This window comes from Cajanus cajan, chromosome 9, assembly GCF_000230855.2.
Source record: "Cajanus cajan strain Asha chromosome 9, NIPB_CcT2T_4, whole genome shotgun sequence".
Lineage (NCBI taxonomy): Eukaryota > Viridiplantae > Streptophyta > Magnoliopsida > Fabales > Fabaceae > Cajanus > Cajanus cajan.
Window position 1 is genome coordinate 4,862,550 of NC_138525.1, and position 14,720 is coordinate 4,877,269.

The window sequence follows — 14,720 nt, forward strand, 5'->3', positions numbered from 1 at the left end:
TTTTCTGTGCTGTTTTACTTCACTTTCTTTCCTGTCATATCTAGAAGAACTTGAGTATGCGTTGCCAACCAACAGCGTCTCAGTTAAATTTAGAGAAAAGGGCATTGGTATTTGGGTTTGCCAGTTCTGCCCATATCTTCGTTTCATATTGGCCAAACAAATGAAAACAATAGAATCTGATTTATATAAAAAGACAGTGAATATCCGATGCACAGATAACCAGGAGTAAATCGAAGATTATAGGCATCGCTTGACACTCATGATTACCGAATTACTCTATACTCTATGCTTTTACGATGTTTACCGAATTGCATGGCACAAATACTTGTCGCTCTTTGCATTTAGAGTTTTAGGCTGCCCGTGCTTTTGATTGACAAGAAGGGAAACAGGGAATGGATGTTAATTAAAATATGTAGCACATTTGTGTGGGGTAGGGGCATGTTACATTTTATTTAGCAATAGTTCAAGTCATATCACTCCGAGTGATCCAATAATGAGACAGTTCAATTCGCCCAGGTCCCAACCGAAGGGCCAAGAAAGCACCATGAGATGGCGTCCAAGTGACACCTCGGTTCATCATTCGGGTCCAACAAATCCAACCTTGGGAACCGAATGGCAATAGTAAAGCAAATAGGGAAACAAACTCTGGTGACTCAGTAACACTAACACTCCCTCACCGAGTGTTGCCACAACGTTTCATACCTAGACAATCCAAACTTCTCTTTCTCACCACCCTTTTCTTTGCATACCCAACGAACTCGTCAGAGTAGGACGCCAAGACGAGATTATGGGTGCCGAAGGTGGGATCGGCGTGTAGCTAAAAGTTTAGGGTTTAGGGTTTAGTCCCTATAACGATTAAAGAAAGCCTTTGGGGTGAACAGGTTAACCGTTTTCTCTCCCAAGCTGCAAACCTGCATTCATGCATATTGGTATTATGATTAATATAATAATATATAATATCTTGATAATTAAGATTTAAAAGAATGAGGTAATGGAGAATTATATGGAAGCGATGGAGGTGTGAGTACTGTGAGAGATGAAATGAGGTGGTATGTGCATGTTCCTCAATTTTGTGGATAGAGACTGACAGGTTGTAGGTTGTGCAACAGTTGAGTTGCGAACGCTTGTGGGTTAGAATGTGAAATGTGTTTGTATGTGAATGATGAAGTTTCATAGAGCAATGCATACAAATGATTGGATGGCACACATTAGCATACTCATCATTTATGTGCTCACACTTACTAATAAAAATTAGTTACTATTTTTGAGTGTGAATACAGTTATAAAAAAAGAGAGAAACGGTATACAAATGGTTGTGGAACAAATTAAAGAAAAACAAGCGTTGTGCATATTGTATTGCCTAAATGTTTGGTTTTTGGTACGAAAGTTTCAAATCATAATTTTTCTAGAAGTTATTAGAGATTTCCTAACCTATATCATAGAGTTTAAAATCAGACACTAATTCTACTTCACCCTATGCTAATTCGGCTCGAGTTCCTGCATTCATATTGTTTTCCTATGCCAATAAAAAATGAAGCCCGTGTGGATTTGTCTTCTTGTTCTCTAGTTTTGTAGGTTTATATTTCTTGTCTTATTCATGGAACTGGTAGCTTTAGTTAATACATCCATATCAATGGTTTAAGGAAAAATTGTTAGGTGGTTTTAGTGTATATAATTTTTAATTAATTTTTATATAACATATAATCAAGTGTTACTAATTTTTTTACAAATTAAAAAATTTAAATACATGTCATATAATGATTGACTATAATTATAGACACATAATGTGTGACGTCTAATCATTGATTAAATAAATAATATTAGTAATTTATTTAATTAATTATAGCTGAATTAAAATAATTAACTTAAGAATCTGAGTGTAATATTATTATTATGAATATTGTTTTTAAAAAAATATCGTTATTAAGAAGTTAATTTGTAGCACATTAATATGAAATTAAAAAATGTTGAGCGACAATATCTTATGCTTTCATTCTAACCCTTTTTTTTATTAGTTAAAATTTATTAAAAAATTATAATTAGAATGATTAATTTTTTGGATTGAGTTATAATATTGATTAAAATTTGTAATTTTGAATGAACAATAATAAAAGATAGCAATAAGAAAGTGATTGAGTTTGGATAGGCAGTAGCATTACATACCAATTGTTGGAGGCCCATATCCAAGTGACAGATGGCAACACCAGCCTTGCTATTTGGGTCCAACAAATCTGCCTCGTAGACAAGAAACCGTTTATTCCTTTCACCCACCCAATCACCACAATCCACATTGCCCTTCCAACCATTCACCTTCTCCGTTCACGCACCTCTTCATCTCACCCTTACTCGCTGCCCGTAGCTGAACTGAACAAACTGTCCTTGTGGTTTGTGGCGAACGCGGCGGTTAGGGGTGACGCTTTGTTGAGAAGAAAGTGCGGCTTTGGTAAGTTGTTTGTGATTTTGTTATCCCAGTAACGAATCAAGAAAGCGTTTGGGGTGAAGGGGTTTTGGGTCTTCTCTCCGATGCTGCATACCTGCATTCATATTAACAATATAATTAGAATATGGTTTTTTTGTTAATTAAGATTTACATTATGTTTGAACACAATTATAAGTAGCATGAGCTTCTCTACTGATCGTGCTTCTTTACTGAAAATAGATGAACATTTTTTTTCCAAGTTTTCAGAGACCAAGAACATTTTTCAGTTAAGAAACTCTTGGAAGCGCTTTTAAGTATGTATCTAGACAAACTCAAACTCTTAAAAAGTGTGTTGAAAGAAAAGGCAGGTAATGAAAAGTGTGAGTATACAGTGAGAGATGAAAGGAGGAGGAGGAGGCATGTTGGTGGATTTAATTAATGGACAGAAGAGGTGCAACAGATGAGATGCAAATGGTGGAATCATATTATTATATAGTACTAAGTGGCTGCTACTGTGATGTGCTTAGTATAGTATGATAGTGTAATGTCATGTGAATGGGCAAGTTTCATGAAGCAATAATGCTTCTTGTTATTCTCTTTTCATTATTTTGCCGCAAAAACAACAATGTAAGAGTAAATCTATTCTCTTGATGTCTCTCTCCCTTATCTAGCTACCCAAAATTGTGGTATACACGCATTCACCTTTATGGCTTTATGGCTTTATCCAATAAACCGATATGAAATCAGACGCACAATAAGGGTATGTTTGTTTTCGCGCCACCGTCCGATAGGAACTGGATCAACCCAAAGCTAACAATACATGTTTTCCCATCAATTTGATGTTTTGGACGTGAATTTAATAAAGAGGGTGGATCATAGATGCATATCCTGCATTAATTTTAGTCCCCTCATGCATGTTATTTTTTTTATTTATTTATTTTTTATGTAGTTTTTATTGTTCTTTTATGCAGATATTGTTGTCCCCCTCTATATTTCTTCTTTTGGTGTGTGGTGGAAGGGAGAGCTAGTTAGCTAATTAATATGGGATATGATATACGGGTTATGCTCTCATGCATAATTCTTGAGATTATTTCCTAAATTAGAATATTTAATTTGACGTATATTTTGTTGGTTTTAATTCTCCTTTATTGCAGAATATTGCCAAATCATATCAAAGATATGAAGGAGATAATTTAGCCTGTATACTTGTATATAATTACCTATTGATCAATAGAATGGAAGACGATTATTTTCCATAACTTTGTTATGGTATCAGAGCGTATAAAGTCTCGGTGAGAACGTGTGACAAAACTCTTCTCATGGATAAAGCTGAGATCGAGAAGAAGACCGAATTGGTGAAAAAGATACCTTCACCGTATGACTTGCATGCAAAAGATAATTCAGGAAATTTGAATGGAGGTTTTCAAGCAAATGCAATGCAAGTGAATGGAGAAACCAATGGGACTAATGAAAATGCATTGAGTGGACTAAGATCTGAACAATGGAAAACTCTAAAGGATTTGTTGAACAATCACAAAGGAACCACAAGTGACAAAATGACAGGTAAACATAGTGAGTGGATCATAGACACGGGGGCCTCTAGCCACATGACAGGAAACTTGAGTTTATTATGTGGGCTAAGAGACGTAATTGGGTGTCCAGTGAGACTTCCAGATGGAAAACAACTGATGGCAAACAAAGAAGGGACAGTGACACTTGATGGAGGATTGAAAGTGGAAAATGTGCTTTATGTGCCAACATTGAGTTGCAACCTGTTGTCTATTTCTCAATTGACAAATGAAACAAATTGTGTTGTCTATTTCACTAACAACTTATGTGTTATGCAGGATTGCACTTCGAAGATGCTGATTGGAGTGGGTGAACAACGAGATGAACTTTACTTCTTTAAAGGAATCCGAAGTGAGAAAGCACACAAAGCTAATGGAACTTGCGAACTTAATCTGTGGCATCAACGCATGGGGCACCCTTCTTTCAAGGTCACTAAATTAGCTTCCAACATGAGGTGTGATAACAGTATTTTAAAGAACAAACCATGTGATGTATGTTTACGGGCTAAGCAAACTAGAGATGTCTTTCCATTAAGTACAAATAATGCTAGTGATAGTTTTGAATTAATACACTGTGATTTGTGGGGCCCCTATAGAACCCCCTCTTCTTGTGGTGCTTCATATTTTTTGACAATAATGGATGATTTTTCTCGTGCTATTTGGATTTATTTAATTTCTGATAAAAGAGAAGTGTCACGTACATTGCTGAATTTCTTTGCATTAATAGAAAGACAATTTGGTAAACAGATTAAAGTGCTACGTAGCGATAATGGTACTGAATTTACATGTTTGAGAAACTACTTTCATGAACACGGGATAGTATTTCAAACATCTTGTCCAGGAACCCCACAACAAAACGGAAGAGTAGAAAGAAAGCATAGACACATTCTTAATGTTGCTCGTGCTCTACGATTTCAAGGTAATCTCCCTATTTCTTTTTGGGGTGAGTGTGTCTTAACAGCTGGATACTTGATTAATCGTACTCCCACTCCAGTGTTGTCTGGAAAAACACCGTATGAGATGTTGTATGGTCAAGCTCCCATGTATGAGCATTTAAAAGTTTTTGGTTGTTTATGCTATGCACACAACTTGGATAGACATGGTGATAAGTTTGCTAGTCGAAGTCGAAAGTGTATCTTTGTGGGTTACCCCTATGGGAAGAAGGGTTGGAAATTATTTGATTTAGATACTCAATGCTATTTTGTGTCTCGTGATGTTGAGTTCTTTGAAACGGAATTTCCTTTCACACCTACAGCTGGGGTCAAATATGATTTATCTGTGGATTCGTCGTTAATGAACGATACATTGGATAATGATGATGATAATGATTTGGATAATGACACAAGGATGGGAGAAAATACACTCAATGAGGTAGTTGTAGGTTCTGAAGTGAGGGAGGGAACTGTTGTCTTAGACAGTGAGAGAAGTGATGAGCTCGTAAAAGAAGGAAATAATCCAACTCCTAATGTTGACTCACTAGAGCTTGTTCGTCAAAGCAGTTTGGAGGAACTAGGAAGAGGTCATCGTACCAAATTGTCTTCCGTGAAGCTACGTGAGTATGTAACTCACACCATAAAGAAGTTAAGTCCATCTCCAAGTCAATCCACTTCACAGTATTCTTCAGGTACTCCCTATCCTATATCTCACTATATAAGTTGTGAAAATTTCTCTGAAAAGCATTGCAGGTTTGTTATTGCTATTACTCTAGCCCAAGAACCCATTCATTATGCTGAAGCAGTGCAAGATGCCAAATGGAGGCTTGCAATGCAGCAAGAACTTCATGCACTAGAAGCCAATGGAACATGGTCTCTAGAAACTCTACCGGATGGGAAGAAACCTCTTGGTTGTAAATGGGTATACAAGATCAAGCATAATTCAGATGGCACGATAGAGCGATACAAGGCGAGACTGGTTATTCTTGGGAATCATCAAAAAGAAGGGGTTGACTATACTGAGACATTTGCCCCTGTTGTCAAAATGGTTACGGTTCGCCTTGTTCTTGCTGTTGCAGCGACAAAGAAGTGGGAATTGCATCAAATGGACGTCCACAATGCTTTCCTTCATGGTGATTTACATGAAGATGTCTACATGAAGCTTCCTCCGGGCTTTCATGCTTCTCAACCGAACCATGTTTGTAAATTGAAAAAGTCTTTATACGGTTTGAAGCAAGCCCCTCGTTGTTGGTTTGCCAAATTATCATCTGCTTTGATAAACTTTGGATTCCGTCAATCAGGTTGTGACCACTCACTCTTTACTCTTCTTGCCCATGGAGTGCAAATGATGGTTCTGGTATATGTAGATGATTTAATCATATGTGGGAACGATTCCGCTGCAATTCAACGCTTTAAATAATATCTTAGCAAGTGCTTTCACATGAAAGACTTGGGACATTTAAAATATTTTTTGGGAGTAGAAGTTGCAAGGAATTCAAGTGGAATATTTTTGTGTCAACGTAAATATGCATTAGACATCATTCAAGAAGCAGGCCTGCTTGGTGCACAACCCGTGGCTACACCTCTTGAGCAGAATCATCAACTTGGACTCGCCACTGGACGCTACATTGATCAACCTGACAGGTATCGACGCCTTGTTGGGCGCCTCATATACTTGTGTTTTACCAGACCGGAATTGTCCTACTGTGTTCATACCTTGTCGCAATTCATGCAACAACCGCGTGAAGAACATTGGAATGCAGCCATTCGAATTGTGAGATACCTCAAAGGAAGTCCTGGGCAAGGAATTCTCCTCAAAAGCACATCTGATTTCCAACTACATGGATGGTGTGATTCTGACTGGGCCGGATGTCCATTAACTCGGCGTTCAACTACTCGGTGAGTTGTGTTCTTGGGTCACTCTCCTATATCTTGGAAAACCAAGAAACAACATACTGTCTCTCGTTCATCTGCTGAAGCAGAATACCGTTCTATGGCTACTACTTGTTGTGAACTTAAGTGGCTCCGGAGCTTACTGGCTGATTTAGGCATTTCTCATAAAGGACCTATGCACCTCCACTGTGATAGTCAGGCTGCTTTGCATATAGCGAAAAATTCAGTTTTCCATGAACGGACAAAGCATATTGAAGTGGATTGTCATTTCATTTGTAATGAGATACTCCAAGGCACCATTCAACCATCATATGTTCCGACACAAGAGCAACTTGCCGACATCCTTACAAAAGCCTTGGGACGACATCAATTTCAGACTCTGCTTAACAAGCTGGGCATTCGTAATCCTCATGCTCCACCTTGAGGGAGGGTAATATGGGATATGATATACGGGTTATGCTCTCATGCATAATTCTTGAGATTATTTCCTCAATTAGAATATTTAATTTGGCGTATATTTTGTTGGTTTTAATTCTCCTTTATTGCAGAATATTACCAAATCATATCAAAGATATGAGGGAGATAATTTAGCCTGTATACTTGTATATAATTACCTATTGATCAATAGAATGAGACACGATTATTTTCCATAACTTTGTTACTAATAATACGTACATGGTACATATCTATATCAATATGTAGTAACCTTTGAGATTTACTACTATTAATGAAGTTCATGTCTGCGCTTGCTGTTTGTTTGGTTTCAACTTTCAAGGTTCAATGTCTTCGCCGCCACTGGGAATTTCTATATATATAATATTTACATGACGCGCATAGCGTACCCCATTGAAATATTTTCTAACCCCTTCGTTGCTATGCATTCTTCATCAATCATACTGTCATCTTATATATCAACCATGTGGACGTTTCTTTCAAAAGGACCATCGACACGTAGAACTTGCACCAATATGTTGACGAATAATTTTGTTTCGAGTTTAATCTTTGACTCCTTATCTATGGAAAAACCTCTATAATTAAAGAATAGTCCTCTACTGAATTTCACTTTGAGAAATTAGTCTTTAATTTCAATTAAAGATATCATGGGTTTGCATAGGCACAAAAAAAACTGTAGAACTAGCTAGAGTTGTGTATAATATTTTTATATCAAATCCAACTCTAGTTAGTTCTAGAGTTGTGTATAATGATATATGTTATACATTTAAAGTTTTATTAATTATTTTTCAATAATACTTTATGTAAAAAATATTATAACAATAATAATCTATCTTTTATAAATAATAAAATATTCAATAAAAGTATTTCGGTCTAAAAAAAAAAAATTTTATATTTATTAAATATTTCTTAATCTGTAAAATTAAACATTATTGGATGTAGAAGGGAAATAACATATATATGTGTTGTAATAATATAATATATTGATATAATTGATCATGAAAACTTGACAATATCTGATTAATGATCCTGTTCATGGGTGGAGGAGGAGGCAGGGTAAAGAAAAGCCCATCGAATTTTATTGTGTTTGGGTCTTCACTTGACTCGATGGACGTAGGAGAAACTAGAAAGGGTCCGAAGGGGTCTAGTTATGGGACAGGCCCATGAATATATTAAGCTAATGTTGGATTATGTTTTCTTGAGTATTCAACTTAGCTCTAGCCTGGGATCAAACAGTTTTGGAAGCATCTGGAGAACAAAAGCATGAGGTGCTTCCTTTTGAGCTTACAACTTCGATTATTTGAGATAGTTTTATGTTAATTTTAACAATTAAGTCGTTAAATTAAAAATTCTTCTTAAATATTTTAAAATATAAGTTTTTGTAAAATTTAAAATTAGTTAATATTTTGTTGCATAAATTTGATATATGTTATGGTTAATAATACTGCAGATATTTAGTGGTAGAGGTTTGAAGAACATAAATGGGTGAGGTCCAGTGTCCACATACTAATAATAATATTTGGTTTTGTTTTATCAATGGCCACTCTTCCTTACTACACTCTTCATCCTCTATCTTCTTCTCTCACTCCTTCTTCTTCTTCTTCAGGTTTTGTTCATCTTTGTCCATGTTCTCGTTCTCTTCCTCAATTCCCCTCCAAACTAAGACGCAAACCCACGAAGCCCAGGCTGTTGGCGATCATCGACCCCATTTTGCTCTTCAACGGCGTCGCCACCACTTTCTATTTCGACACGCAAACACTTATCGTCACTGTTAGTGTTTTGGCCGCCATTGCTCTCTCTCTCTTCCTTGGCCTCAAGGTTCTTTATTTCCATTCCGCCTTTCTCTTACTTTTCATAAAAAATCTTTTTTTTATTTCCTTCCTTTTGTTAAATAATGTTTCTTGCTCTTTAGATTGTTACATTCTGTTTAGTGATTACTTTCTGCTGCTTCATTTATTTTTTTGGTTTGGTTTTGATAAAAAATAAAATAAAATTAGGAGTGGTGGTGGCAGTGGTGAATTCAGCAACCGTTTTACCTCATTCAAAAATGTAGTATAGGATTATTCCTTTCTAACCATAACTTTCTGGGTCAAAGTTGATAATACCTCTGTTTGGTAATGAGTGATGGGGTTTTGCAGGGTGATCCGGTGCCTTGTGAGCGTTGTGCTGGCAACGGTAATTATCTTTCTTCATTTGAGCTTTTAAACATTGATGTGCTTTTATGTTGTTTTTTTTATGGAAATTATTAATGCTTCAAGGCAAGAATATGAGGAACATTTTAAAATATCGGCAAGGAGGATATCATTATTCACGTGTTAAGAAGCAGTGAAACACTGTCTTGGCTTGAATTATTGTAATGAAAAAATTGGAGGGATGATTGCTTTGACTGAGGATACTTGTAGTCTGCTTGATTGACAGTGAGAGGGTGGAAAATGAAAACAATTTTGGACCAAATGTAGTGTTTTTCATGTTAAAATCTTCACCTCCTATTTTCCACCTATTCAACCAAGCAGACATTTAGGGGCAGTTGGTTCAATTTAAAAAAAATATTCTCAGCAACAACATTTCTTATGATAATGTATTATCATAAGGGGAGTGAGTAGCAAGTGCTTTGTGGGTTTTGACTGGAGATATATTGTATCGCAATAGGTCAATTTGGACAGGAGAAAGAAATTCTAGTACCTAATGGTGATGGTTATAAATGAGAAGTATTCCTTTCCTAAATTGAACTGTTTTACATTGTATATGATATGAAGTAAAGGGGCAACTTGTGTTAGTATTATTGACAGAAGTACTATTTTGGAAAACATTGCTGACAAGCAGGTGGAACAAAATGTGTGTTTTGCGACAATGGCAAGATGAAGCAAGATATGGGGTTAATTAACTGTAAAGTATGCAAGGGTTCAGGTATCTCTCTCTTTACATATGCATGAAACAAATTGAGATTGCTTCGAACATCTAACAACATTGTGTTTATTTCACATTTTAATTTACACAACACAAATCATTTTTGATGTGCTTCCTTTTACCACCTTTGAGAGATTGTGTTTAAAGTTGGTGTGTGAAAATCAATATGTTTGTATCTCTCCAACACTTTAAAGAATAGCTTACTTATGGCCTTTATGGTTCTTTCTGTTCATGCACGTGTTTCCACTTTCCACTTTATAGGATTGATATTCTGCAAGAAATGTGGAGGTTCTGGCTATTCCCGTCGGCTATGAGCTGTTAAATTCCTGTTATATCTAAAAATCATTTGTTCTGAAATATGTAAGATCTTGTAACAATTTTATTGTTCATAATAGTGTCTTTGTGAATCATTTTAATCACATTATATATTCTGCGGCCCTTTGAGGTCTTGGCTAATTGCATTCACATAAAGCCCGTCAAATTTTGATCTCATGTTAAATTTCCGTTTCAGAGATATCATATAAGTTTGTAGTAATCATATCATGTAAAAAGAGAGGGTAAAATATGTTTTTAGCCATATAAATTTAATTAAGGTAGTATTTGATCCATTTTTTTTTCTCCTTTAAAGGAGAAGTTAGGTCAAACGTTCAAATATATTCAGAGAAAAATTCTTTTAAAAAATTAAGAAACATATTTTTTATAAAAGAAAAGGAGGGAAAAGTAGTTCTTAAAAAAGATACTAATTGGAGTAGTTTTTAGAAATAAGTTGCATACCTTTGTCAATGCGGAACAAAGCTCTTAATTTTAAATTCCAAATAACTTGTATTTTGTTTTTAAAGTACTTGTTTTAGTTTTAGTCTTTCAAAATTTTTAGGAGTTTAATATACATTTACTATTATTGTAAATCTTTTTTATATTATCAATCAACCAGATAATATCATCAATATAATTTATATAGTAATTATTATAAAAATAAATAAATTCATTATATATTATATTTTGTTATTAGATGACAATAAAAAAAAAATAAAGCTTTACACTATGAGTACACGTATAGTGCTCATACTGTTGCAAAAATTATTCTTATCACAACATATTGATGAAATGATTGCATTTACTTATTTTTAATTAATCATTTTAAGTTGACATGTATTTAGACTGTGGCTATATTTTGATAAATTTTTCTAAAAGAACTTTAGGGGAAAAATATGAAGAAAAATAAAATAAATTTTTTATTAGCTTAAATTAATTTATACAAAAATTAATTTATAAAAGTTTTTTCACATTAGTTTTTCAAAAAATCATTTTTAATTTATACATAAATTATTTTATTTTATTTTCTCTTAAAAGTGTTTATGAGAAAGTTTATTTAAATAATTTTTATATTTTATTTTGTAAAAATAGTTGAAAAACTAGTTGGTAGTAGAAAGTTGAGGTTATAGGTTTGGAGTACTCTTTTCAACCCCATGCTCTTGGGTTCAGCACTGCACATGTGGAGTGAATATGGGTCTTAGAATTTAAGCTCGAGTTTAATTCAACTCCAAAGCTCTTATTAGGCATTATAAAAAGAATGGTAAAATCATAATTTTTTATTATTGGTTAAAATTTATGGAAACTTACAAAATCATGAGATAGATTCATTAATAAAATCATGAGATAGATTCATTAAATAAAATGAGTCATACAAAATTTTGTGATTTTTTGTTGTTGATAAATTTCATTCAATAATAGAATGAGTTCAAAATAATACGGTTGTTGACATTATTTTATAATCAATGTGCTGCTTGAGATTTTGTTTCCTAATTATTAAGCAGTGACAAGTACTAAAATTGTTGAGCAATCGTGTTTGTTGCTCCAACCATAAACCAAGTTGAGCATGGTTCCTTAACCTTTTATTTTATTTATTCATTTATTTTATTTTTAAATTTCATGATTCCTTAACTTTAAGAAACCTAGACAAGGAATGATGTTGGAGTCTTGGAGATACTCTTAAATAAGGTAATTACGGTTTAGATAAGTTTAATTATTTACAAGTTGAAAATGAAGAGAAAGAGTATCAGACATAAGATACCATCTTTTTTGTTTTTGGTTTTTTTTTGGAATAGTAATAGAAGAGAAAGAGACTCGAGTACTATGTAAAGAAAATATATAATAATGAGATACATACAAGATGAGAACCACTCATATGATCCAACCACTCATATGGACACTGATAATTTTCAAATTGAAAGGATCTGCTATCCTAAAATGCTTACTCACTATTTTATAGTCCTAGAGCAGCAAATTCCCACAAATCAATGCTACGGATGGTTTTAAAGAAATTTTAATTTAATTAAAATAGTTTAATTTTTTCCAACTTTTAAAAATTAAATAATTAATTTGAAGTTATTATTATTATTTGACAATGACGTGTACTAAAAACCATTTATTGAGTTTGATTATTTTCGTATCAAATTAGGAGGGATGCTAAGTATGATGAATAAGTTTTAATTATTTGAAAATGACACTTACTAAAAACCATTCATTGAATTTGGTTATTTGGGAAAGGCTGATTATTTTAAACAAAATACTAATTCATTCTTATTTTTTATGTGTTAATTGAAATATTTATTTCATTTTATATACATATTTTTACTTTTTATATTTTACAAAATCAAATAAGAAGAAAAATAATTTAATTTCATTTTTTTTCCTAATAAACTTGCTTCAAAATTATCTCACCGTCTATTCATTCTTTTCTCCTTTTTTCTTTTCTTTTTTCCTTCTTAAACAGAACATATCTAGACTATTATTATATACTTTCATTCTAATTTTGAGATTGTGCATCGGTTACTTTATTTTTATTTTTATTCTCTGTTTTCTCGGTTACTTTAATTATTGACTTTACAAAATTCATACTTTAATTCTTGACTTTACAAACAAGTGATTTATTTGTCTTTACTTTATTTTTTTTTACTATCGATTTACACATACTTTGTCTTTACTTTATTTTTTTACTATTGATTTACACATACCAAAGTGAATGTCATTTTGTAAAAGAGGAGTGCTATATCCTTCCAAAACTATACCAAACAACGGCCGAAAATTTAAAATATTAATTCTTTTCAATAATTTTATTATTAAATAATTATTTAATTTAATATTTTATAATTTAAATTAATTTTTTAATCATTCGGAATATATTCGAAGGTTGTAGAATTTTTCTTTGTAAAATTATATATTAAAATGAAAATATTATGAAATCAAGGATTAAAGTGAATCCCAAGCGTGTGGTTCAGCAGTAGGAGTTGATCTATGCTTAAGTAAGGTCAGGGATTCGAATCCTGCCTTGTGTATGCAGTCGCGTTAAATCTTGGGACCAACTATCCCACCCTTTGAGATACCTCCAACGTAGCGAGGAGATTAGTCACTGCTATCTGCGATCATTCAGAACTATATAGAGGATCCCATTTCCCAAATAATGTGAGAAACGTATCCATTTAGGAAATTTAGGGGGGTGTATTGGATTAGGATTTTAAAGGACTTTTTTAGTTAAAAAAAATCCTGCGGATTTTAAAAGACTTTGCAGGATTTTCATGACTTTTAAGATTTTGCAAGATTCTACAAGACTTAAAATCAGGATTTTAATGGATTCTGCAAGACTTTTAAATTAGGATTTTAATGGATTCTGTGGGATTTTGTGGAATTTTGACATTTGATAAGATTTAAAAAAAATTATACATTCAAATTTAAAAAGAGTCAAAGATAAAAATAATAAATAAAAAAAATAATGTCTAGATAAATAATAATAATAATTCTCTATAATATTCTATCCTCTTTTTATAGCATCCACTATCAATTGTAACAATTCATCGGAATCATCCTTAATCCAAGCTTCATAGTTTTCTTCCTCTTTTCATTTTTCTTTATTATTTCCTTGTGAATCTCCCATTTGAATTACTAAAACAATATATGTTAAAAAATAGTTATATAAATAATTACGGATAATAGACAAAATCAATAAAATTATATTATTATTTTTAGAAGCACACCATCATACAGGATCGAATATATTTTTGCTATCCAAATGGATCAAATACCTCAGTTATTATAAAAAAAATGTAAAAACGAAAATATAGAAACATAAAATAATTTTTTATATAAAAAAATTAGTATATTCGATACTGAAAAAATATTTAGATATATAATTTTTTTTATATAAACAGAAGTATTTAGATATAGAGAATATATATATATATATATATATATATATATATATGATAATTTTTAACAATATTTATAAATATAAATTATTCTAACAAATATTTTAACAATATTTTCTTTTTTAAAAAATAAGTTAATGAAGACATAAATCCTAAACCCTAAAAAATTAGATATTGCAATGTCTTATGTTAATTTTCTTTTTTTAAAATATAAAAAATCTTAATTTCATAATATAAAAATAAAAAAGAAAAATTCATAGTAAAAAAAATAAAATAATTGTTGAGTCATAAAAGGAGGAAGGATAAGAGTAACAAATTCAAGGGAAAGAGAGAATTCGCAATTTTT

General features: G+C 32.6%; 1 protein-coding gene across 2 annotated transcripts; it reads left to right on the forward strand.

Annotated features, from left to right (window-relative positions):
• Window positions 1-8,414: 8,414 nt before the first annotated feature.
• LOC109796824 (thylakoid lumenal P17.1 protein) lies at window positions 8,415-10,628 on the forward strand. Of its 2 annotated transcripts, XM_020356638.3 has the most exons (6): window positions 8,415-8,533; window positions 8,716-8,750; window positions 8,872-9,083; window positions 9,404-9,440; window positions 10,089-10,172; window positions 10,434-10,628. In XM_020356638.3, exons 2-6 carry the CDS (start codon window positions 8,747-8,749, stop codon window positions 10,484-10,486), a joined length of 390 nt encoding a protein of 129 aa, XP_020212227.1. In that variant the 5' UTR covers window positions 8,415-8,533; window positions 8,716-8,746; the 3' UTR covers window positions 10,487-10,628. The 2 variants fall into 2 exon arrangements, with proteins under 2 accessions (XP_020212227.1, XP_020212229.1); XM_020356640.3 differs by lacking the exons at window positions 8,415-8,533; window positions 8,716-8,750 and having other exon boundaries at window positions 8,769-9,083.
• The last annotated feature ends 4,092 nt before the right edge of the window (window positions 10,629-14,720 follow it).

Bases quoted from the DNA above. Each gene is read 5' to 3' on its own strand.
- LOC109796824 (XM_020356640.3), top strand. From the start codon at position 8,802: ATGGCCACTCTTCCTTACTACACTCTTCATCCTCTATCTTCTTCTCTC. The intron at 9,441-10,088 runs GTAATTATCTTT...GCTGACAAGCAG, and splicing joins TGAGCGTTGTGCTGGCAACG to GTGGAACAAAATGTGTGTTT. The intron at 10,173-10,433 runs GTATCTCTCTCT...TCCACTTTATAG, and splicing joins TAAAGTATGCAAGGGTTCAG to GATTGATATTCTGCAAGAAA.